The following is a 26,926-nucleotide window of genomic DNA, read 5'->3' as shown; positions in this document are numbered from 1 at the left end:
CAGGGTTTTTGTTTAGCCTTTTTGGAGCACAGCAAGCTTACTGCCATGAAGACAGCCAGCCCTTCATGGAAAGTATGCATGTAGAGTGAAGGTTTCAATTGTCAGAGACGGAGAGTAAGGATATTTGAGGCACAGCAACTATCAGAAATCAGGAAACAGGGGAAGGTAAGTTTGGAGAGGAAACCTGGGGTTCCATTATGGGGTGATTTGAATGTCAAGCTGATGAATTTCAGCCACATCCTCTTTGAGATGGAGGCCATTGATAGGATTTTGGTCATCACTAGGTTTAAACAGTCTGCCAAAGCAGAATGGATTGGAGATTGAAGAGAATGGAAGTAGGGAGAACAGCTTGAAGTTTCATTCATGAGTTCAGAGGTAAGAAAGGCAAAGTGGAAGAAAGTATGAGCTGTGTTACAGGGACAGCCCTACAAAGCTTGACCGATTAGGGTCGAGGAAGAGTCAAAGCTGATTCTGGGGTTTTTGAGATTCTGAAGGGCTGAAACATTAACCAGAATGAGGACATTAGGATCAAGGGCAGGTTGAGAAGGCAGATGCCAAATCAGGCTTTTGACATTTGAAATGCATTTGTTTCCATCACCATCTATCTTATTACTCTGTCACCTGTCCCCGGACAGAGCTTAGTTATGATTTCCTTTATATTCTCAGAGGTTGGCACAGAATAGGGCCTCAAAATGTTTGGTGAATTAATAGTCACTGTAAATATCTTCTCTCTTTCTCCTCTCAGCTTCAGTATAGGACCTTACTATTTCTCACTTAAATAATGCAAGCCCAGGGTCCCACCCCAGCTCATAGTTCGTGTGAATTAGAACAAAGTGCCCTCTCTGACTTTATGAATTAAAAGGGGGGGGGGCTTTTATCTGGGTAGATGCAGCCCTTTGTTCAGGGCTTGGGAAGCCGCACACACCTTTGCGGGAAGATAAAGGCTGCCCTTCCTGTAGGGAGAAGCCTCTCGCTCAAGGATGGACATGGACAGCTCAGGGCAGAGGTGGGTTTAGACTGCACTCTTCTCCTCAGCAGGCACAAGGAGCCCTGGAAAAGTCGCCCAGTTGGTCCCCTTGATCCCACCCGGCCATTTCTATTTCACCCAAAGAGATATTTTTCTAAAATGTAATCATATCACAGTCTGCTTCAAACCTTTCCTTGTTACCCCAGGGTCTTCAGGATAAAGTTCAAAGTTCTTAACTTAGAACAAAAGGCCATTTGTGAGAGCCTTTCAGCATCCTTCCCAGTCCCCCTCTCCAGTTGCATTTCCCAAACGGGCGAGGCACAAGTGGCTTCACTGGCTGCATTTCCCTCACCCTCTGCCTGGCCAGTGCTGCTCTTCTTTTCTTAGCTGTGATCATCCTGCCTTCCTGTCTAGGACCTCCTTGAGGACTGAGAACCTATTTTGCTCATGTTATTTCCCCTGCACGAGCGTGCAGGCTCCTGGCTCATACTTGCTGAATGGCCGCATGACTTAGAAACCAATGAAAGACCAGGTTTTGCCCCCACCCCCTCCCCACAAACAAGCAAACCAAAACAGAACAACACGAAACAGATCCCCCGCAACCAAAAAATTAAAAAAGTAAAAAAGGTTTTGCTGCTTTCTAAACATGAGGTATTCTGTCAGCTATCAAAGCCTTTTCTTTTCCATTCTTTTCCATAGTCTTGAAATGGTTATTCATTCAGAGGTCAAAGATTTATGGGAAGATAATTGCTTGGGATGAAGTCCAAGGCTGGCTTGCTCCGGTGTGTCTGTGTGTGAGTCTCTGTGAGGAGCTTTACAAAATGGCCCCTAGATTCAGGTAACATAATTGACATCATTGACCATGTCAACTGAGAACATGGAGGACTCTGCTCAGCTGCCTGAGACAGAATGCCATCAGTGAGACCTCGTTCCAAATGCCAGACCAGCCCAACTTTGGAGTTCTTATGTGGTCTGCCAAAGGGTCTCCTTGCGTGGAACTTCTAGGCCAAGTTAGACTTATTTTTCCAGTTGTATTCCTCTGCTTCCCACAGAGAATGTGAAGAAGCTGTCAGAATGTGGTCAATGAAAGAAGAAATGATTCAATGTATGCCATCACTTAGACTTCAACAAAAAAATCACAAGGAGGCAAAATATGGCAGTGGGAGACTGCCACAGGGAGGTGAGGGGATGCCACAGTTGTGCTGGCCCCAACACTGCAATGGCCAACCCTGCACTCTCTTGGGACAACAAAAAACATGGAAAATTATGGGGTGCCTGGGTGGCTCAGTCAGTTAAGCATCCAACTTCAACTCAGGTAATGATCTAGCAGTTCATGGGTTTGAGCCCCACGTTGGGCTCTGCACTGACAGCTCAGAACCTGGAGCCTGCTTCGGATTCTGTGTCTCCCTCTCTCTCTGCCCCTGCCCTGCTCTCTCTCTCTCTCTCAAAAATAAATAAACATTAAAAATAAAAAAAGGAAACTGATTCTGTCGCACAGTCCTCATTCATGAAAACCAGCAATGGTAGTTTTTCTTCATAGAAACCATGATAACAGGGAGAAGAGATGTGGTTTAGGGCGCAAGTACATATTCTAAATGTTCATTTTTTCCATGATTTTTGACAGTCATTTAAAAACATTTTCTGTGATTGCAGCATTAATAGTTTTTGTACAATCTTGGTCAGTTAGTCTTTATAGTTTCAGACAGTATTTTAGGCTTTTCTCCTTTGATTCTGTTAGGCTTTGACAATAAATGAGTAAATACGTAGAGTCTAATGTCTACTTATGACTATCAACTATTACACAAGAATTGGGCTCTACACACAATTATTTCTTTCATTCTTCCTTCCTCTATACCCTGTATGTTATATATACTTTGCGCATAGGAATAACTAGCTAGAGATAAGTTTCAATGGAACTTGCTTTCTAATTTTGGCTTGGAGTCTATGACAAAGTGTCTGTTACCTTATCTTTCAGACAAAAACTTGAAGACCAAGATGTTCTCCAAGTGCAAGGCATAATTATTATATTGAGGATATTAATCCATACTTTCCTCAAATAATGCTGCACCCATGAATTTATTTTCCATTTCCCTCATATGCACTTTCTCTAAAATTAAATTGATATGGCATCTTACATTGTTAATATCAAAATAGTCCTCCTCCATTCTTTCTTTAAGTATCTGTTGAATGGCTCATCGGGAGCTTAGAGAGACCTGCTTGCTCAGAGAAGAGACAGAATTGTGCCTTAAACATCCCCTCCCCAGCATACCCCTGTCCTCCAGTACAGCATTGGGTTTACTAAGTACTCAGGAAATATCTGTCAGTTTGGACTTGACATTCTAAATCATTACATGACTTATTTCCTTTTATCATTTATCTCAGCACTAAAGGGTAAGTAGTGCCCGTCTATTGGTAGGATACTCTTACTTTCCAAATTCTGAGTCCCACCCCTAACCTCAAAGGAAGGAACAATCCTCAAAGCCTATTTGAATCAATTAATTTCTTCATTCATGCAAAAGTTATGTAGGGGGAAAATGAAAAGTGGAAGGAAGAGGAAAACGTCAGGATACTCTTCTGCCTCTTTTCTGTTATACTTAAAATTAATCATATAAGCTTTTTCTAACTTTGCCTCAAGGGATCCAGTGAGAAAAAGACTGTAAGGCTGTCTAGCGCAGTGTCTGACAATAGTGGATGCTTGATATATACCAGTTAATTTATTATAATATAATGTACTAAAATCAGAGGATCTCCCTCCTTTATTGCTACCTGATCCACCATCCTATTTTCTTCTTTTCTCTCTTTCACTTAAAGAATGGTCTGTGTGTGATTTTTAAAAAATATATGTATACATAATATATATGTAATTATTTAAAAATATTATATATATGCATATATATATTTGTACGATGGCTCAATGCTTAGTTACCTAATAAAGTGCAGATGAGAAATTACGTCCAACATTTTCCTTAAATCTCTTCTACAATTTAAGACATCTCAGGGAAGGGATAGAGGAACTCCTCCATCAACGGATCATGATTTTTATCTCTGTCAAGTGACCCACAATTTGGTTACTGGTGCAATGAGAAATTAAGAAATTAGCACACTTTTATGACTGTCATTTCGCAGTCACTCAAATCAGAACTGGAATGCCACAAAAACAACTCCCTGTTAGCCCAGAGAAAAAAAAGAAAGAAAGTAAAGGGGAAATTCAGATTAGTCACAAAGAAGTTCCCCCGCCTGCCTGCAGAAGCTGCAGTGTTAAAACTGAGAGAGTGTGCTCTGTTCTTTCAATTGCCTCTTATCTCTGGTCCCAGGACCTCTGTGTGTTTTCTGATTGATAAGCTTTGTTTTCCCTTCCCCTCCTTCTTTGTGAGGAAGAGGTCAGTCCTCCATCAGGCTCCCCTTTGTTACAGTTTTCATCTTCCCTGCATCCAGATTGTGAAGATGGAAGGGGTCCAACCCCTGGATGAGAATGTGGGAAACGCACCAGGGCGAAGATTCCAGAGCAACAAGCTATTGCTGGTGGCGGCTGTAATTCAGGGGCTGGGGCTGCTCCTGTGTTTCACCTACATCTGCCTGCACTTCTATGCTTCCCAGGTAAGATGCTCCACTGGGCCCTTTGTTTCCTCCAGCTTGTGATGATGGTAGCTCCAGCAGCGACAGTCATTTGGAAATAGTCTGATGTCAAAATTCCTGATTGCCCCCCGACCTGCCCCTCAGGGATTGTAAAGTGTGGTCAAACACCCTCCTGTCTTTCTTTTCCTTCCTTCTTTTCAGTAGTGGCAGTGGTGGGGCACAGTGGAGGTAGAGCATGGGCACTGCTTCTGGATTCTTCTTTTCCTCGCAGTGCAAGAATCCTGACATTCCTTTATGAGCTGTCGCTTTGAAGCATGGAGCCACTGCTATACTTGCTTTACCCATTCTGCTAGTAAGCATCTGATCAGGGGATTAATATAAAAAGGAAACAAGAAAGGGACCAGTTCCACCTTTCCACTGTATTCATAAACCCCATAGGTGATTTGCTTTTTGAAGAATGCTGAAGGTACCAACATTAAGTTCCTTTAAATAGCTAACCTGTGTTTTTTAAGGGCAGAGATGTGCATGTTCACGTGCATATGCACACATGGCCAAATGATGACCCCACCAACTTAATCAGAGATTGTATTTCAGCTATTCTCTGCCAGTCACAACCTACAGACATCACTTTGTCTTCTTCCCACTTTGTCCAATGCATTGTGTAGTGGGTGATCATCTTTCTAAGTATTTCCCCCACTTAATGCAGATATTCTTTCTCTTTTTCCTTCTCTTTGTTCTGATCCATTTTACATTATTTTTTAAATTTACTTGTTTATAACTACAAACATTATTAGGTCTTTAAGGATGCTCTTGACTACAAGAGATTCCACTGAAAAGGAAATAAATGTATAATCTTCCCATGGTCCCTTGTTGGGGCCAGTCTGATCATTCTTGTTTCCTTGGCAGGCTGCTTTGGGTTGGAAAAGCCTCTCCCTGGGAAAGGTGAGACAGTAGGAGCTTACATTTCTGATGGCCATGTCAGAGACTGGGTACTTTAAATTAGACCAGGAGAAGATAAGCAGAGTCCTAGCCAATGCCTGGGCTTGTCTTTGTCTACCGGAAGTAGGGGTTTTTGGTGTATAGAGGCCGGCGGGAGTGCGGTTGTGATCACTGTACCGCAGAGAGGGCTCATGTTCCTAAATTCCAGAAGCGTAGCTGGTGTCACGTCAGGTCTGCAGACCAGCGAGCACAAGGTGCCAGTCCTCTCTTCATCCTGCCACACATTTCCTTCTCTGTGCAGAGCCCCTTGCGTGAAATTAGAGTAGGCGATTAGAGGGGAGGGCTGGGGGAGGAGCAACGTGTCCATGGCAGGATGCCTAAGACATAGACCGGAATTAGGCTTTTCTGAGAAGAAAACAAAGAGAATGACCAAAAATAGAACAGCTGAGTGCATTCACCAGGTCTAGGAGCCCTGAGAGTGCTTTTCAAACAACCACAGTGTTACATATTTCCTTACACCGTGGGATGATAAAAAGACAAGACAGATGGCCCCAGTCAAGGCTCAACAATTGCACCAGGGCTCTGAGCAGGAAAGAGAAAAAGGTGAAACAGCTCTATAGCCAGCTGGTGGCAGGGCCGCCCTGGACTGTCAATACCTAGGAGATGCTGAGAAGGAGAGGGGTCCTTTCTGGCAAATCACCCAGTGACTAGGTGAACAGAGCTTGGAAGGAAACATAAGCACGAGTTTCTAGGATGCTCGAATTCACAGTGAGCCCATCGCTAGGAGAGAATTAGCTTTCTGTGGTCCTGGCACAGAAATGGAAGCAAAGACCCAGGAGGTATGTTATATTAGAGCTGTTTTCTCAAGAAATGTGCTCTCATATACTCAGGATACAAAATTTTTTTCTGGCACATATATTTGAAATTCTTTACTTGACATTACCTTTAATTTTTTTTTCTTATTTCTTAGCTAGACTGTCTTAGCTAACATAATTTCTTGTACTGTTGTAGGCCCAAGGGCAGCATAATGGGTCCTTACATTTAATCTCATTTAGTCTAAAAGGGGGAAGGATAGCATAGATGGGTCATGTGTATTCTCCCCGGAATTTGATCAAATGGTTGTGGCGGCAGTGTGTGTGTGAGTGTGCATGTAAGAAAGAGAGAGAAAGAGAGAGGAGAGAAGTGTGTAGAGTAGCTGTTGAAAAAGGGACATAGACTGGTAGCCTTCCTAAACTCATTGATAAGACTGTTTGGAATTTTGGTTGAAATGGGGTTGAAGGATGGGGTTGGTGGTGATGTAAATCAAACCCCTACTTTTATAAAACATGGTATTTCAGGGGTGTCTGGGTGGCTCAGTCAGTTGAGAGTCCGACTCTTGATTTAGGCTCAGGTCGTGATCCCAGGGTCATGGGGTCAAGCCCTGTATTGGGCTCCATGCTGAGCGTGAAGCCTGCTTAGGATTCTCTCTCTCTCTCTCTCTCTCTCTCTCTCTCTCTGCTCCTCTCCCCCACTCACACACACTCTCTCACTAAAATAAAATAAAAAACAAAAAAACCACATGATATGCCAGTGATGTGTTTAAAGGGTGAAAGTGAGCTGAAATGCTGATCATTTTTCCAGTTAAACTGGATCTATTTTATTGCAGGAAAACATATTTGGAAAATAATCATGATTTTTCTTCATTTCCTAGATTTAACTTTTAGCTTTATAAAATAACTGCCTACATGTAGAGGTCTGTAAAAAAATACAGATATAGCTATTAAACTTCATTTGACAGTGGGCTTTCTCTTCAATCAAGTTTATTTAATAACCTTTTGTTTTCTCACCACTCTGTTGAGTTTTATTTACTTACGTGAAAAGCAGAAGTTTGAGTTTTTGAGATGCGAGAAAGAAAGATAGATCTTACCCACTCCTTCTGTAACTTCCCTCTTTGGGCCTTGATTTACTCATTTTAACACAAGGCAGTTGGATCACATGAACAGAAAGATCTCTTACAGCTCAATATCCTGTGAGTATGTAGTTCATATATATATTTGTAGAATGGTTATGAGGATTTAAGAAATACAAAATATAAGTAAACAGGTTTTTGTGTCTAAGCTTATGGATTTATGCTTCTTAAGAAGGGACTGGGGGAAATCAAAGTTGCACATATATTTGTAACTTGTACTTATTCACATATCATACACATATCAGATAACTTAATATGGGTTAGCTAAATGCCTTATTTAGAAAGGGGAAAGAAGTGGATGCTTTAGAAGAATATTCATGACACAAGTTATAAAATTGAGTGCTTCTGTCACTAAAGCCAATAGACATTTTTAGATATTTATTGGGACTACCATTTAAAATATCAGGCTCCCAACTATATCTGTAGTTTCATCTGGGAACAATGGCAGAAAAAAGTTGACCTATGAAGCATGGAGTTTGTGTAAATTATATCCATGTGTCTCAGGGCTTTTGAAGCCAGGGCTCTTATGAGATTTATACCACCTTCACTATAGCACTCTATATAGGTGAGGGCTTTTAGTGATAATTTAGTTTTGAGATAGAAGAAGAGAGAGAGAAAGAAAGAGAGACAGAGAGAGAGAGAGACAGAGAGAGAGAACCTGCAAAATTGCATGTGTGAGCAGGGAAGGGGCAGAGAAAGAGGGAGACAGATCATCTTAAGGAGGCTCCACACTTAGCGGAGACTGACACCAAGCTCAATCTTGACCTGAGCTGAAATCAAGAGTCCAACACTTAACTGACTGAGCCACCCAGGTGTCCTTTTTTTAGTGATGATTCTTCAGCAACCCCCCAGTGAAAGTTTTACATTCCTTCCACTTTTACTGGTGGGAAGAACAAAAGTGGAGATGCTTGGAAAGTGAATTGACCTCTTCTGTACCAACAATGCCCAGGATTAGAATTCACAGTTTATTGATGAAATGTCAGGCTATAACTTGGACTTTTATTTGTATCATTTAGGAAGAAAAAGAGGTGTTTTTGCTTGAAAAATCTTGTCTCAGATTAGCTCAATTTAAATGCGTCCCCATGCAACCTAACAAGTTTTTAGAAATACTTTAATAACATGCAAATAAGTGATTTCTGATACAACTGAGTTTGCATTTCATAAACAATTCTGTGAGAATTGAAAAGAAATATCTGAAGGATTGAACTGATTTGTCATTAAATATTTTTCAGGTTTTTAGGGGAGGTACTGGTAAAAACATACAGAATCTTTGGATTTTTGAGCAGGCATTAGACATAGCCTATCTAGAGATAAAACCCCATAAACTCAGAGACGGTAGAAGCTCGGGGATCAGGTAATGCTTCAGCTGATATTAGAACAAAGAGGGGAAATTCTTTAAACAGACAAGAGAGATGGTGTTGGGTAGGGGCAGAAGGCTTCCTTGTTCAGAATGGTTGAAGTGTTCATAGGGAAAAGTGGCAGATGAGGCTGAAAACTTAGGCGGGGGCAGATCACAAAGGGTCTTGTCACTCTTGCCAAGGGGCACATTTATTTATTAATATGCAAAAGAAAATACAGGAAACATTACTAAAATTGTTGCTTCTCCAAATTTCGCTTCTCTACTGTGTGGCCTACTTATTGGCAAATACAGAAAGTGAATCAAATCTCATATGGCACTAGGGGGCACCACAGTAAAACTAACCATTCTCAGATTTATTTATTTATTTTTAAAGAGCCTATTTCTCAGGAAGCTAAGTGCTGATCCATGTGTAAGAGGATGAACAGTACCCGGGGGCCTAATATTGTTGACTATTTACACAGTGATGATATTTTCTCAGTGAAAAACTTAGATACATGTTCTACACAGTGATGATATTTCCTAAATGAAAGTTTTAGCTACATGTTCTCACCCACATATTCAAAATAGGACAGAGTAATTTGGAGAGATCATGTTGGAAAATGTCACATACATATACAGATACAGAAACAAACATATCCACACATGCACGGGAGATCTGGAAAGCTTGGTATAGACCCAAGAGTATAATCTCCCGATTCCTTTTCTCTGATGTCAGCCCCTAACTACCAGCACTAAGTAAACCCAGCCTTGCCCAGGGCTGACCATCCTGCCCTTCCAATTCTATTTCTTTTAGTAGCAATTACTTCTGTGCCCTTCACTCTTACAGAAACTGCAGCTTTCCACTCTTCAGGGATTTTTCATTCATAGAAAATGAACATTAATCTTCTGGAGACATCTAGGCTAGAGAAGCCATGTACAATATTGTTTTCTTTTTTTTTTAATTTTTTTAATGTTTATTTATTATTGAGAGACAGAGTGTGAGCAGGGGAGGGGCAGAGGGAGAGGGAGAGGGAGAGGGAGACACAGAATCCGAAGCAGGCTCCAGGCTCTGAGCTGTCAGCACTGAGCCTGATGCGGGGCGCGAACCCACGAACCGCGAGATCATGACCTGAGCCAAAGTCGGATGCTCAACCGACTGAGCCACCCAGGCGCCCCTGCAATATTGTTTTTATGTTATATTTGGTGAGTGAAAATAAACAACTGAACTGCAAAGTAGAAAGGTTATTTCCCAGTCCCAGGTGAAATAGATGGTCCCGACACCCTATAGCTTGTGTGTTTTGTTTGTAACCATCCATACTTTTGATGTCCGTATCTTTCCAGATGAAGGAATCAAAACACTTCCTTACATGAAATTACAAAACATCGCAAACTTTTGGAGGAGCTGTTGATATACAGGAGAGTGTGCTGGACCAGAAACTAGATGACTGGTTCAGTCCAGCCTTTTAACTTCATGACCCTGGGTAAATTCTGTAAAATTCCCAGAGCATCAGTTTCGTCATTTCCAAAATCAGAATTTGGTTGTTGTGAGGAGCAAATGTTGTGTTGCAGAGCTTTGTAAATGCTAAGATTATTATTATTATTATTCATGAACATGCTTCCATAAGGCTAGGGCCACTAAAATGTTTACTTTGTGGCATGTATACACACGTATGCACACCCCGTGACCTCAGAAAGCGTATCATAGTTAAGGTTAACCTTAGCTTCATGAACACTGACTTTGCTACTGTAATTTTTAGGATTAAAAACAAGTCCCAAAACCCTTGTAATAGTGCTAGCATTTCTGAACATGGATTTCTAAGTGAGAGCCCACGACTGGGTGGGAGAAAAGAAGAGCAAAGGGGAGAAATTTATGAAGGCATAACAGTGTTATCGGGTTAGCATCCGAAAGTGGTTCAGAGATCTAAAATGACACACTTAGAACATGCCTATTCCATCTCCCCCCCCCCCCCCCAGTTTGGTATATTTTATCCAATTCTCCAATGACTTGGTTGCCAAATAGAGTCAAAAATTACGTCTAGAAAAAGCATGCTATCTTTTTCATGATACTGGAAACATTGGGGATAGGGCTAGCATAATCAAATTTGCTTTCCGCAGACCTTTCATTCTAAGATGTAGCTTAGGTGGCTTGTTAATTGTATAAATTTGTCTAGCTTTGGTAACATGTAAATGCTATTTAAGAACATACTCTGACCGATAGAAAAATGGACAGTAGACTCAACTTTAATTCTCCCAACACTAATGTAGTGAGCATTATATATGATAGTAATGCTTCCTTCATTCCCTAAATGCAAACTGTATATGTGGGGAAGTGAGAGTCCAGTGAGTTTAAATGGTGTACCCTCAGGGCTGGCTTTCCTGTAGGTATAGCTACGGCAGAGCCAGAGAAACCATCAAAGATCTGGATGAAGATGAGAGTGTCATAAATTGAAAGCAAGCAGCAAAAACAGTCATTAAGGGCAAATATAAAAACCTGCTGGGTTATAAAATAAGTTGTAAAACACATACTGTACAGTTAAGTATATATAAAATATATTTATATATTTTATATTTATATATTTTATAAATTTATAAATATATGTTTTGTATATAAAATAAATTTTGAAATACTCATGTGTTGGGTGCTTAGTGTTTTTAGCTTCAAACTCCCCAAAAGTTCCTAACCTGGCCCTGTATACGGTACAATGAAGACTGGGAACGCCAAGATCTTTTTGGAGGGATAACTGAGGGCTGTCACTCCTACTGTTATTTCCAATAACAGCCCCTTGTTTTTGCAGATCTTTTCTGTACTTTCGTCCTCACTAATTCACTACCACCTTGAAGGCAGTTACACACATATTTGTGTCCAGTTTTTCAATGAGAAAATGTGAGGCTTGAGAGACTTGCTTAGGTTTACATAGAAAAGTCAAGGTTAGAAATTAAGACAAGGTCTAAATTCTAGTCCTGTCTCTTTCCATTACACTTGGCTAAGACTTCATGACTCTTGGCTTTACAAATTTTGTCTGGCTGTTTTAAAATTTGTTTCCTTTTCTGGCATTCGTAGTTTTTGAGGAGAAATTGAGGGAAAGATTTGTGACCTAGTATGGAGGAGGAAGATTCTTTTCTGAAAGAGAGTTAAATCTATTTATGCCAATGTAGGTAACATGATCAATGAAGCTTTAACAGCTGCATAATACCTTATGGTTGTTTTTATAAGACGGAATATTGCATGTCTGGTATATTCATAGATGAGAAAGGGGACCTCAATTTGGGTACTAGCTCATCTTTTCTTTTCTGAGCCCGATTTTCTCTCTTTTATTATTATTATTATTATTATTATTATTATTTTAAATTATAAGGAGATTAGACTACATAATCTCCCTAGGCCTTTGTAATTCCGTCAGACTCTGATTCAAAGATTTACTTTAATGTGAAAGTGTGATTTGCCACTGCTTGTAAATACCTATTCAATCATGTGTTAGTTTTTTAGAGCTGCCATGATAAATTACCATAAACTAGGTGTCTTAAACCAGCAAACATGTATTTTCTCACAGTGCTGGATGGTAGAAGTTCAAAGTCAAAGTCTTTCCAGGGCCATAGAGAAGCCTTTCCTCTGAAGGCCCTAGAGAAGAGTCCTTCCCTGCCTCTTTCTGGCTTCTGGTGACTCCCGGGAGTCCTTGATCTTCCTTGGCTTGTAGTTGCATTACCCCAAGCTCTGTCACCATCTTCGCCTCACCATCTCCATGTGTGTACCACTGTGTCCTCTCCTTTTGCTTTAAGGACACCAGTCATATTGGATTTAGGGCCCACCCTAATCTAGTTGGTCCCATGTAACTTAACTAATTACATCTGCAAAGGCCCTATTTCCAAAGGAAGTCACAAACTGAGCTTCCAGATGGACATGAAAGGTGGGGGGGTGGGGGGTGACACTATTCAAACCACTACAAACTTCTTATTCATTTACTTGTTTAACAATATCTATGGTTATTATTTTCCTGTCAGACACTGAGGAAACAGTGGTGAGTGAGATATGGTCTTCTTTGCCCTCCCAGAGTTTCCAACACAGTGGGGAAACAAGATGGTTAAAGAAGCAATAACAGTGTGTGAGACGTACTGGATAACCACATAGGGTACAGTGAGAAACTTCAGTAAGAAGCTTCACAGAAAGCTATCTACCTATGTCAGTACCTGGTTTCTTGACTGGGAGTATAAAGTGAGCACACTCCTCTTTTGCATTAGATGCTTTACTTCTCTTCCATTCCTTAAAAGAAAGGCTTTAGTTTTTTTTAAAAAAACTTTTCAAGTTTTGTTGACAAAAAATGTTACATTAGTTTCAGGTGTACAACAGAGTGATTCAACCTCTCTATATATTTGCTGTGTTCACCACCTATCTCCATACATTCCTGTACTTTTTACTCCCATGACTTATTCATTCCATAACTGGAAGCCCCTGTCTCCTATTCCCCTTAACCCATTTTTCTGAACCCCCTACATCCATCAATTTGTTCTCTGTATTTATAGATCTGATTCTGCTTTTATTTATTTATTCATTTTGCTTTTTAGATTCCATATATGAGTGAAAACATACAATATTTGCCTTTCTCTGTGTGATTTATTTCACTTAGCATTGTACCCTCTAGGTCCATCCATATTGTTGTAAATGGCAAGATCTCACCCTTTTTATGGCTGTATAATATTCCACTATCTACATCTATATCTATATCTATATCTATATCTATATCTATATCATCTATATCTCTACCTAACTACCTATCTTTATACCTATTAGGAAAGGCTTTAGTTTAAGATGTCATTGTCACCACCATGATCATCCCATGATGATTTTTATAAGTTACCAATCCCAGCTTTCAGCAGAATACAGGTTGAGGATTATTTAGGCTCATGCAAATGAGGCTAAGAGCTTCACTGCACAAAGAACACTAGAGATATCTTTGATTGTTCACTAACCATCAGAAGGAGTCACTTGAGAAGGAGACCTACTGCTTTTATTAAGGAAGAGGGATTTATTGTGTTGAAAAAATCCGTTCAAAGGTCTTCTTATCACCCAATATCCCAGGGTTTCTCTTGAATGTTGTGATTTGCTGAATCTCTGACATGGAAGAGTTCATGGGCATTATTTATTCCACAGTGTGAATAAGCACTTCTTACTGCTTTTTCCATCAGTTTAACTGAGGTTGGACATCAAGATGAGGAAATTAGAAACTGAGAAAGAGAAGGGACTTATAGATGGCTTCAAACCAGACCCAGGCGTTCCTATTCCCAGACGAATGCCTTGTCCGGTTCTACTAAGTTGCCCTCCCAAGGCAACAATCCCTCCTTTTTGTATAGCAAGTGAAATGGGGAATGAGTGACTTCAAATAGAAATATATTGCTTGTGATAATTTTGCTCTTCCCTTTGTACTCAAGGAAGAATGAGGCAATTTCAAAAAACCTTGAGCAGTGTATAATGTTGGCTACAGCCAGTGTCAGCTCTATGTGATTATGTGATTATGTAGCCACTAGCTAAGGTCTGGGCATAGTCTAAGGGGCTAAGTTCCACCTTAGCTCAGCAAACATTATTTACTGAATGCCATTATGTTTGATGCATTGTAAGACTCATAATCATACAGTGGGTACATTGTTAACAGAGCCTTCTAGTTGCTTAGAGACTAGGCTTCTACAAGGATATTATGGTGGAGACTTAATCATTGGAGTGAAGAAGGGTGTTCTTAGAAATGTTTTGGTAGACTCCTCTGCCAATGTACTTTAAGGACTTCCCCAGTTAATCTGGAAAGGGAAACCCAGATACAAGAATACCCTTCCCTTGGGGATATAATTGGTTGTCTTAGGTCAGTCATATAATTTTGAAGGTATGTTCATGTCACCTGGATGCTTATGCTTCATTTGGTTGTTTACCTGAATACCTGGATTCCTCTTAGGAATCTGTTAATTGCTAAGCACTGAGGACAATGGAACCACAGTTCTTGTTCTCTGAGATAGGAGAGGGTCAGTAAATGGCTCTTTGAGAGATCTCCATTACTAAGTAAGTTTGGCAGGAAGAGTGGAAGTGGTTAGAGAAAGCAGGCTACATTAGGATTTCACATGGGTTGTGTAGTTGGGAAGAGAATAAATAGTAGGAGAAAAATTACAGCAAAAAGGTGCCAGCAGTCACGGTGAAAGGTGGGGAGGAGCAAGAGAAAGTGTTTGGATGACAATTAAAACAGCTCTTCTTTGTGTTCATTAAATCCCCCACAAAAGACTCTTTATTAGAAGAGGTTTTCAAGGCCACACCTCTTCATCTCTAAGAAATGTACCTTTGGGGATATGGTTTTATGAATACAGAAGCCTCCCTGGCCAAAGTACCAGTTTTTGCCCATTCTTCTCATTCCTTTCTGAGTGGGTTCGTGAACTTCCCCGATTAGAGGCGGGCCCTTCCCTTTGCAAGGAGGCTGTTTCCACCGAGTGCACACACACATGCGGCAGGATGAGAGTCTACCTCCCCAGCCTACTGTAAAGAGTTAAGTATGGAAAATTCCATCTTTCTTTTCAGAGGCTCCTTGAGACATACACCAACAGCTTGTGAGGTTGTGCTTTCATGAGCTCTCAGGTCTTCTCTACTGACATGCAGCCCAAGGTGGATGAGGCTCACATTCAGTGCGAGATGGCATGGTCAACTGGGGAGACCCCTTACAGATCTCTTTCCCCACCATCCAACACTGATTCACACCCCAGCGCACTCCCACGTAGGATCCTGACACTGTAGCCTGACATCAAGTGAGGAAGGGCAAGGCCCACATAGTAAGAGTGGAGCCCACTTCCTGCTTTCATATTTGATGACTATCATTCCCTCCTGCCACAGATGCCCCTCTCCAGGACAAATGCCAAATGAGTATAAAGGTGGCAGCCTCCTGCCACATCCCAGTGAGTCAGAATTAGAAACTCACACTCTCCCAAGATGAGCCCTTGAATGAAGCATCACATTTTTGGGAACTTGGTACGGACTGCTAGGCAAACTCTAGCCATCAGATATGTCCCAACCATGTTCTTGGACAGTTCAGTGCTCAAGATGCTAAGAGAGGCCAGGAATGGACCTAATTCTGGCTCTTGTTTGCAGCACCTGCTTGCTTCCTACTTTGTCCTTGTTCATGGGCCTGCTGCTCCATGCCAGGACAACTGAACCTAATCAGAGCCTCACTAGAAGTTTTGCCAACCTGCACGATACAGACGACCTTGTAGAGTTGTCTGAAGAGCTTTGTTTCTGGAGAACTTCTGGATATTTTGAGATATATATGAATATTTTGACAACTGTGTAAAACCTAATATTTATTCCTCATTAGTATTATGATGAAAATAATTCAAATTAATCTTGGACCCTCTGACAAATGTTTTCATAGGTTTTGTGGTTTTTTTTTCTCTTAAGATAATATAGGATAAAGTGAAAAGTTATTATCAGGGACTGGAGTTCAACCAAATTCAAGTTAATACCTGTTTATTTGTGAGCAAGTTCTTAAGAGCATTGATTCTCATTTTCCTATCTGCAAAACATGGGTTGTTATTATTCATACTTAATAGGATTATTTTGAGCAGCAAATGAGGTAATGATTCTGAGAAAGAACAACCTAATGCATGGCATGTTATAAGTTCTTAGTGAATTTTTATTTTTTTTCTTGAATACCAAGAATGGTCTCATTTCTAGACCTTTCTTCCATAGAATGTCTTTTGCTTATCTGGTCCCTTTCTCTCTTTCAAGGCCTCTGTCCAAGTTTTTTCTCCTTGAGCTGCCAAAGCCTGCAGTGACTTTTTTGTTCTCTGGAACTTTTTCGCATACACTGTCTATTGATGTTTCCCAAAGGTTTTATGTAGAGGGAGGGTTTTATTTCCTCAGCTGGCATATGTTTGTCAAAACTAAGAATTGTGTGTTCTATTCCTTTCTGTTCCCAGAGTTGAATGAATGCCTGCCCCACAGCAGATACTCAGTAATTATTGATGCTGTTTCAAACCACCAAATAATATGACAATCATATTATTCAATCAACTACCAAATGATTCAGTAGAACAAACATTTCTTGTTTGCATCAAGGAAACGATTTCCTTTATACTTATGCTTCTGAGACCACTTCATTCCAACATCAGGACTATACTTTTTCTGATGTGCTTGACCTACATGAGTTTGGATTTCACCTTTGAGAATGATGTGGGTTCTTCAGACTTTCCAGCTTGTTCTTACATGGAAGCTCTCTGAGACCTTTGCTATTTTCCCTTTTCTTTTAGTATCTGGAAAGGATCTGAGGATTTTGCTTTTCATCATGGTAAAAAAGACCATGTTTGTTTGTATGTGGGTAAAATAAATATCTTCTGATTGTTTTCTGGTAATTCTTTCTCATTAGGCCCGGATGCTTTTGTACTGTTTCTTTGGGCTACGAGAGCCAAAGAGCTAATATTTCAGGGACTTTGATAGTCTTTATTCACTATTTTAATAATTCCTTCATTTCATACTCATATATAAGGCTTGAGTAGTGTTGTGCTGAATAAATTAAGAACATGGATCTTGTCTTCCATGTGCATCCGAAAATAACAGCTGACATTTGTCGACTCCTACAATATTCCAGGCCATGTGGTGAAAATTCACAAACATTATATTATTTAATCTTCTTTCACTCTAAGATATAGATTTTATTATTTCCATTTTATAGGTGAAAAAAACTGAAATTTAGCAAGTTAGTACCAATTTCCCAAGGTCGTACAGCTAAATAGTCTTGTAGAGCAGATGAGACGTATGGTGGTAGAGTGGAAGTCAATAGAGAGTTTTTGTTTTATTTTGTTTTTTACCTTAGGATCCACTCTTGGTGCTGTACATTTTATAGGTTTTAACAAATGAATAATGGCACGTGCCCACCATTACAGTGTCATACAGAATAGTCTTACTACTCTGAAACTTCTGTACTTACCTACTCATCTCCCCCTGCTCCCTAACACCTGGCAACCACTGATCTTTAACTGTCTCTATGGTTTTGTCTTTTTCAGAATGTTCTGTATTCAGAATCATACAGTATGTGGCCTTCTCAGATTGGCTTCTTTCACTTAGTAATATACATTTAAGTTTCCTCCATGTCTTTTCATGGCTTCATAGCTCATTTCTTTTCAGCACTAAGAGTCCAATGTCTGGATATGTCACAGTGTATTTATACATTAACTTACTGAAGAACATCTTAGCTGCTTCCAAGTTTTGAAAATAATGAACAAAGCTGCTATAAACATTCATGTGAACAGAGTGACTTTAAACACTCACTGTGCGAGTACAGAAGCCAAAAATCAGTTCCTGATTTAGGCCTTGAAGTTGGTGATATTTTGATGGATGGACACAGATGGAGGGACATTTTTGGCAGAGAGAACAAAGGAGGCAAATATATTTCAAATGCTCGCCAGCCTGATTGCTGGGTGCTTTCACATGTTTCTTACTTAAACTTCACAGTCACCTGGAACATTCCAATAGCAATTATTATGCCATAGTTTCACACAGATGAAGACTAATGCTCAGAAATAGTATATAATATCTCCAAATACACAGAGCTAGATAAGTCACAATTTGAACTGAATCTGACTCCCCAGTCTGTGCTCTCTGTCTCATCCTACCAGGCTCTAGTCAAGGGCAAAAAGATTGGAGAAAATGGTTGGCTAGAGCGTATGACATGGAAAGGATATGTGTGGTAATAAAGCTTGACAAGGAGGTTGGAGCCAGGCAATGGAGGGTCTGTTGGGAGGGTGGTTCAGGGCAGTGGGGTAGTGAGTGTGAAGAATCAAATATGGAGGACGAAGGGAAAAGTGGAAGGGCACAGAAGAAGAGGAAAGGAGAATATTATTTTATTTTACAACATTTCCTAGGCTTAATGGTATTGATGCCAGTAAGAAAACTTCTGAGAATATGTAAATGTCTAACATTGGTCAATCTTCAGGAGAAGAAACAGGAAACCTGAGCCTGGAGTTCTGTTAGATCTACCCTAGAGAGGAAGTCACGTTGGCTTTCCTTGGTCTCAGAGAATGTCCTCTTGGTTATAACCACCCCTACTTCGTAAGGGTACTTCATTTTTTTTTATATGAAATTTATTGACAAATTAGTTTCCATACAACACCCAGTGCTCATCCCAAAAGGTGCCCTCCTCAATACCCATCACCCACCCTCTCCTCCCTCCCACCCCCCATCAACCCTCAGTTTGTTCTCAGTTTTTAACAGTCTCTTATGCTTTGGCTCTCTCCCACTCTAACCTGTTTTTTTTTTTTTCCTTCCCCTCCCCCATGGGTTCCTGTTAATTTCTCAGGGTCCACATAAGAGTGAAACCATATGGTATCTGTCTTTCTCTGTATGGCTTATTTCACTTAGCATCACACTCTCCAGTTCCATCCACGTTGCTACAAAAGGCCATATTTCATTTTTTCTCATTGCCACGTAATATTCCACATTTCTTTATATAAAGAAATTCTCCTGTATCCCTTGGATAAATTCCTAGCAGTGCTATTTCTGGGTCATAGGGTAGGTCTATGTTTAATTTTCTGAGGAACCTCCACACTGCTTTCCAGAGCGGCTGCACCAATTTGCATTCTCGTAAGGGTACTTCAAAACATTCAGAACTTCCTTTGATTTGCAGGGAGTGTTTGGAGAATCAGTCAAATAATTAAGTCATGAGGGCTTTTAGATCTCAGAGCTTGATGTAAACTTGGATGAAGAGCCTTCATGTTTTTCTCTTTTATTAAAATTGACTTAGCACTGCAACTTTTAAAATCCAAATCATGGACAGTTAATGCTGGAAGAAATGCCTGTGATCTTCTGGTAATTTTTAAAGATGAAAAAACTGACTTCTAGGAAAGTTATGAAACTTGCCTGGGATGACATTGTACCTGCCCCGCTGACATTAAAACCAAGGTTGCTGCATGCTGAAATGTGGCCATTCATGCTGGGACCAACCAGCTAGAGAGCATTGGGAGCATTTATTTATCCAGGGGATTATGGTGATAATGTAATATGCCCTTTGAGAGGCCCTCTTCCAGAACATTGCCTTAAGCATGAAGGATACTAATTTAGCTGTCACAAATAGTTCATGGAGGGGACAGACTCTCAAATCATCCTAAATCAACAGCTCTCTCCATGTGCTTACCACTGGCAGCTCTCAGAAAGGCTCTCCCTTCTTCCTACGCTGCCTGTTGGTTTCAGCTTGGTAAGGCTTGTGATGAGAAGGCTTAGAAGGGAAGTAGGGGATTCCTCATGTGTGTGGGCAGTCCCCAGTGCAATCTGCTTGACTGCAGCCACTGGTGTGCCAGGAGAATGGGAAGCAGGGATTCCACACCCCAGGGTATGAAAACAAATCCCTCCCCATGCCTTTGAGCAAAATGTCTTGCCAAAAATAATCTGCGAGAAGAGATGTTGTTCCAGGCAGGAGCAATAGGTGGTGCTTTTTGTTTTTCTTTTTAATTTCCTTTTTTAGTAGGTAATACAAGCATATGGTACAAAATTTTAAAAATATAAAAAAAGTAGACCATGAAAAGTAAATGTCCCCCCCATTCCTGACCTCAGGCTTCCAATTCCATTTTCCAGAGGCAATATTTATGATCCATTTTCTGAGAATTCCTTCAGATATATTTAATGCCCATACAAGAATTATTAATATTTTTTAACGTGAATGGTAATATATTTTATACATGATTCTGCCCCCTTTTTTTCACTTCATGTATTTTGGAGATTGCTCTGTATTGAACTGCTTTGTTCTTTTAACCATCATATTACTATAGACATTTCATTTATTCAGGCTTCCTTTCTTCATTATTTTACCTCTCTTGCTGTTGAGTACTCGCTTGGTTCAAGTTAGGTTTTTCAAGCCATTAAACAAAAGAGAAAGAGCCAATGTTAGAAATATATGCACTCAAATCTACTGAATTCTGAAGGATTAGACCAGTTTCTATGGTCCGTATGATCTGAAGACAGGATAGTCTTACTCCTGTGTTGCAGTGAAAGAAGAAGTAGCCAGGAAGCTTCCAGAATTCATTCCCAGTGCATCCTGGGAGTTTGTGGCCATGGTGGAATGACTGGCCACAGCCTTCTGCATGAGGGGATCTCTGACTGAATGGATTTCTCAAGATGACTATTAAATGCTCTGTTATCCAAAATGGGAAAGGGGGGCTCAGAGAGACAAAACAATATACTAGAGATGGGTTTGGCAGAGGTGAGGACAGATCTTAGATGCTTGCATGACAGAATACTCCTGGCTCATCTTAGGAAATGTTATAGGAAAGCAAGGGAGCAGGTACAAGTCTGGGTCTAATCTTCATAGAAAAAATGGTCTCTCGTCAAGTCATTCCTTCTATAGCTCCTGCATTTCTGCTTCATAGGATATGACTTGTCAATTTCATTTGTTCACCTTTTTTCCTAAAAATATATCCTTTTTCCTCCATCAGGTGCCACCTCAGTATCCTCCAATTCAAAGTATCAAAGTACAATTTACCAGTAAGTATTGTTCAATTGATTCATGTTTTTCTTTAAAAAAAAAAATGTTTATCCATTCATTCTGAGAGAGAGAGTGAGCAGGGGAGGGACACAGAGAGAAGGAGACAGAGAATCTCAAACAGGCTCCACACTGCCAGCATGGAGCCCTATGTGGGGCTCAATCTTACAAACTTTGAGATCATGACCTGAGCTGAAATCAAGAGTTGGATGCTTAACCGACTGAGCCACCCAGGCGCCCCTGATTCATGCTTTTAAATGAATCTTCTTTCTAGTCTCTTAATTTCTTCCCCCAAACAGGATCTCTTCCTATTCTTTGGGAAATATGAAATCCTGCAATTGTTAGAGCCTGCATGCTGTTTTCATTAGGGACAAAGAAAATGTATAAAGAATAAAAGGGAGTAATTAGTTACCAAATATATGCTTGTCACTATTAATCACTTTATATGCCTCTCAGGAAACCTCTGAATAGGAATTATTCTCATTTTTCGTAGGTAAGAAAACTAAAGGATGACTTTCCGACACATCATTTCCCACTAAGTTGATTATAGGACAATATTCTGTCTTAATGAGAGTTGGGAGATCCCAAATATGAAGGCAAGGTGATCCACTATTAGGAGAGCATTATTTGGATCCATGATTAGTATTAGGACAATCACCAGTAGTTTCTATATGGATATTCATTTGTTTCATTCATTCCCTTCATTTGCCTGAAAGGAAGTATATCTTGCCCTCCAAAAGTGGTCTTCATTTTCAATTTAAACTATGCCACCTGGGCCTGATGCAAATCAAGAATTAACTGAATTGTGCCCAAGAGTGGGGACTATTCTTTCCTATGACTAAGGGACATGGACCAGAGTGGGTAATCTGAGATGTGGTTGCTTGGCCATTCACAATGATATTGTGGCTGAGGTAGAAATAAAAGAAATTTAGTCTTTTTGCCTTACACTTGGAATGGCCCTACACAAAGCTACCAAAGCTATCAATCTGTGTCCTCCCCCATCCTTTATCTTCTCTCTCCTGTGGTAGTAACTTTCCCCAAAGCACTTTCCAGGAAAAACTAGCAATAAAAAGGTAAAATGGAGAAGCAGGTCTGTGTTCTTGAACTCTTACACCTACATCGTATCGAGCAGAACTGAGCCCACAGACATTCCGGGCATGGCGGCATTATCGAACTTAAGTGACTGCTAGCAAAGATCAGTAGTAAATGCTGTTGATAAGTCCAGTGCCCAGGGCATGTGGCAAACTTGCACTTCACAGTCAGGTGGAGAGAGGATAGGGCAGCATTAAGAGCAATTGCTTTGTGTGAATGGGGTGTGCAGGCCCTGGGCAGGGGCACTCCTGCTACCCTTTGCCCTTGTCTATTCATTGAAAAAGGAAGGAAGCACTGAAGTGGCAACACCTCCTGGTTTTGAAAAATCAGAGAAACTTCGAAGTGCCATTTCCCACCACTGGTCTGTTGCGACCACTGCCAATTGCTCCAACCTCTTAGTCTTTGCATCCAGCTCCGTTCTGAAATCCTCTTGGCCACTAGTATTAGCTTTGCCTCTTCTTCCATTCCCCAGGTAAAGCAGACTCCAACCCTCATGTGGAAACACAATGCTCTCCTTCTTTTATTCTTTTCAAAAATCTTTCCGGATCATGTTCTCTTCATATGTTTTTAGATGTACTGGAAGATTGTTGCCCAATGCTGTGCTAAGAAATCATTATTTTTTTTTTCTTCTTGCCCTTCCCTCCTTAGAGTGTGGGAATGGGACAGGTTGCATCATCACGTCCCCAAACAAGGATGAAACCATGAAGGTGCAAGACAACTCAATCATCATCAACTGTGATGGGTTCTATCTCATCTCTCTGAAGGGCTACTTCTCTGAGGAGCTCAGCCTCAGCCTTTATTACCGGAAGGGTCGGAAACCTCTCTTCTCCCTGAGCAAGGTCAAATCTGTCGACTCCATTGGAGTGGCCCATCTAGCTTTTAAGGACAAAGTCTACTTTAACGTGACCACTCACAATACCTCCTACAAAGACATCCAGGTGAATGGTGGGGAATTGATTGTCATTCTTCAAACTCCTGGTGGATTCTGTGCCTACTGAGGACCTGAGGGCTGCACCTAAGCCTGGCACCAGCAAGAACACTGAACTGGGGTTGGACAGGACTCTGATTCTTCTGTGGGAGTGGAGAAGTCGTCCTAGCTTAGCCCCCATATATGGCCACATGGGATGTGACCAGAAGCAGATCCCCTAACTCAGGGATATTTAAAACTAATTTTACATATGAATTAACTTTATTTATCTTCACATCTTCTAAATCACCTATCCCTCATCCCTGATGGTTGCGTCAAGCTTACTAGTTACCTCTACAAAAATGAGAAAATAGGTGCCCCTTCCTTAAGGCACATTATTTCTATTGATCAGGAAATTGTCATAATAAACTTTCTTTATTGAAAAAGACACTTGACTACCCTTTGCTGGAAATTTGACATCTGGCTTTATCAAAATGAAGAGGACAAAGGAAGGGGACATGAATCTGTCAAAGGTGGTATCTCTCCAAGATGAAATTAGTTGCTATTTGCATAGTACCTAAATACTTCTCTCATTTGGTGGAGTTCAAAAGGAAAATCATCTTGAGAACAGCTGCCAGGACTTGAAGACAGCCAGCTAAAGAATACTCTGTGCTCTGGGCTTTTTTTTTTTTTCTTTGCCACTTTGCTTTTCCAGCCTCCAATGTAATTAATAGAGATTTCCCTTCAAAGATGCTATGAAAAATGTAATCAGAAACTTCAGGAAAACTGTAAGAGATTTTTCCAAACTCGGGAGAGCAAGATAATTTATTGTGAAGGTTATCTTTATCGCATGGGAGAGCAGTGAAACTGGACATCTCAGGGTAAAAGTCAGTAAGAATTTAAATAGTCTGGGAAGGAAAAGACATAAGCAGGAGGCAAAGCAACCCATGTGCATTCTCCTGCTTATGCTGAATATACAATCAGCTCCATTTCTTGTACATGTATACCACATTGCTAGTTTAAAAAATGAAGCAATTCTTTTCTTAAACACAAATTTATGTTGAGACACTGAGAAGCTATTACATGAAAAATACTGACATCTGTCTACAAACACCGTCATATCATATATGATCTCACATTGATAATTGAGACTAGAATGACCAATAATCAGCCAATACCAATAGGGGAAAAGATCCACTTATTTTTAATTTAAACATCCCTATGGATGCATCAGGCTTATGGCACTGTGGACAAACTTCCAGATGATTTGTAAGAACTCAAATTTTTGATAAAATTTTTAAATGGCAGCAATCTTCTTCTCCCATTTTAAATAGAGTGTATAACATAACATAGAATCTTTCTGGATGGTTCTGTGTCATCACAGTGATTGTACAGTGATATCTTCAGGATCTCCAGAAAGGTGGAAGGCAGTGTGCCCCTACACTAAATGGCCTCAATTACATTTTGACTTTTTCCTATCTATTTAACACAGTTTTCCATGTGTTTTATCTATGTCCACCTATGTTCCTGCACCCTCTATTTTAATCTGTTATGGAGAGAAGCTAAACAAAGATGCATCATAAAAAGAAGCTAAATAAGAGAAATTGTGCATAAGAGTAACCAAGCTCTGAGTGGCTGCCAAGGCAGTCACATACTCATGATCATGATCATGACCATGAGCATAATCATAGGTAAACATTAGTGGAGGGTCTGCTGTGGACCAGGCATTGGGCTAAATGCTTTACATGAATTGTTCTGAGCAAGATACTCTATGACATTTGTCTTAACTACTCAGAGAATTTAAATCTCTGTGTGTCGGTGTGTGTAGGGTGTGTGTGTGTGTGTGTGTGTGTGTGTGTGTATTTCTTTGTTATTGACTATGGTCTGCAAAGTTGAAGTTACTCAATGGGTGATATCTAATAAGTAAATGTTTATGACTTAGATAATATTTAAGAATATATATATTTACTTTTTAAAGTTTGAAATGTCTAACTATATTTCTCCTGGACATGCACATTCCAGGCCTAAGCATAATTGTTCTGTGGGTTATCTGTCTTTGGTGTCATGGTCCTTCCTCACAGATGCCCACTCCCTTTGGGTACATGTGGCTTGCTCTTCCCATGCTGGCCTCCTTTGGCCATGCAGGGATTTTATTTTGCCATGCACCAGCTTCACCCCCTCTTCCACTCTACCCATCCAAATATGTTTGTCCTCTTTAAGTCATTCCTTCAGAAAGATAATTAATCCTTCTTTGGAGACAACAAAGTTTTGTGGAAAGAGAGCTGAATGAAAAGTCAGGAGATTGAAAACCTAATTTGATTCAGTCAGTAACTAGCTATGTGACCTTAAGCAAGTAACTTCCCATTTTTGGATCCTGTTTTCCTCTCCTGTTAAATGATCATTTTAGAATCTTATAGTGCTAACTGTGAATGTACATACTAAATGTCTACATACTGGTTGCTGTGAGTCAAGATGTATAGCCTTGGATTTTTTTTTCTTAGACAAACTAACATCTTCACTCAGCCTTCTTGAAGATTCTTTCAAAAAGCAGCTGCAATCGTTACTTAGTAACTTTCTGTTTAGGGGATGGCTTAAGGGATTCCAATCTTGATCCAAAATCATAATTTGTTCTTAAGCATAATGGGCAGGTCCCCTATTTTAAGACATAATTTTGTAGTTAGTGCTTTTCTGGCTCTCAGGAAGTATTAATATTGATATTAATAATATAGCTAATAATAATATTGATATTTACATGGAAACAAATAAAAGATTTCAGAATTCACTACTGGCTAAAGTGCTGCAGTTTTTATTTATCCTTCTCTTCCTTTCTTTGTTATGATCAGCTAATTCCTTGATGAGGGAAGGATGGGGCACGTGTTCCAGTTTCCTAACTGCTTCCAATTTCTTTTTTTTTTTATTTAAAAAAAATTTTTTAACCTTTATTTATTTTTGAGACAGAGAGAGACAGAGCATGAATGGGGGAGGGGCAGAGAGAGAGGGAGACACAGAATCGGAAGCAGGCTCCAGGCCCTGAGCCATCAGCCCAGAGCCCGACGCGGGGCTCAAACTCACGGACCGCGAGATCGTAACCTGAGCTGAAGTCGGACGCTTAACCGACTGAGCCACCCCAGGCGCCCCAACTGCTTCCAATTTCAACCATCGGAACTATGTCCGGGGATACAACTATCCAAATTCCATCTTTGCTTTTGAAAAGATATTCACTAGAAGTCCTTAGGGCTCCTCTTCTTGTTCATGATACTGATTCAAATACAATTCTACTATGTACTGTTCTTCTTTCTCTCAGGAATTCTTGCCTCATTTCTAAACCTGGGATGATTTCTTTGAGTATTATGTCCCTTCTCCTTAGTAGTAATTACATCCTAAACCTTATTACTCTCCTTATCTGTAAAATGGGGATATTAATACATACCTTCTGGAGTTTTGTGACCCTGAGAGTACCCGACATATTGTCTGAAACATGGTTGGTCTCAATACCTAGTAACTATTAATTTACAAAAGTCACTTTAAGTGCCAAAGGAATAAAGGAATTATGGGGTTTAGTATGAGAGATCACTGAAGCATAATGGAAGAGCCTTGTAGGATTTAGACTGGAGAAGACGGAAGGAGAACATAGCTGGGGAAGAACAGTGTGTACAAAGGCAAAGGGGTA

The 26,926-nt window shown here is 40.2% G+C and overlaps 1 protein-coding gene and 1 long non-coding RNA gene across 4 annotated transcripts in view; one reads left to right on the top strand and one right to left on the bottom strand.

Annotated features, from left to right (window-relative positions):
• The window catches only part of LOC123382735, a 543,574-nt gene that overhangs the window by 101,699 nt on the left and 414,949 nt on the right, over positions 1-26,926 (bottom strand). The window lies entirely within an intron of this gene.
• TNFSF4 (TNF superfamily member 4) lies at positions 4,407-23,339 on the top strand (the record flags this gene model as incomplete). Its single annotated transcript, NM_001079828.1, is given in 3 exon segments — positions 4,407-4,564; positions 21,211-21,259; positions 22,998-23,339. Coding segments are annotated over 3 exon segments (544 nt in total), but the record flags the coding sequence as incomplete, so codon positions are not given.

This window comes from Felis catus, chromosome F1 (genome assembly GCF_018350175.1).
Source record: "Felis catus isolate Fca126 chromosome F1, F.catus_Fca126_mat1.0, whole genome shotgun sequence".
Taxonomy (NCBI): Eukaryota; Metazoa; Chordata; class Mammalia; order Carnivora; family Felidae; genus Felis; species Felis catus.
Note: the sequence above shows the minus strand (reverse complement) of the source record. Positions and strands in the feature narration are given on the sequence as shown.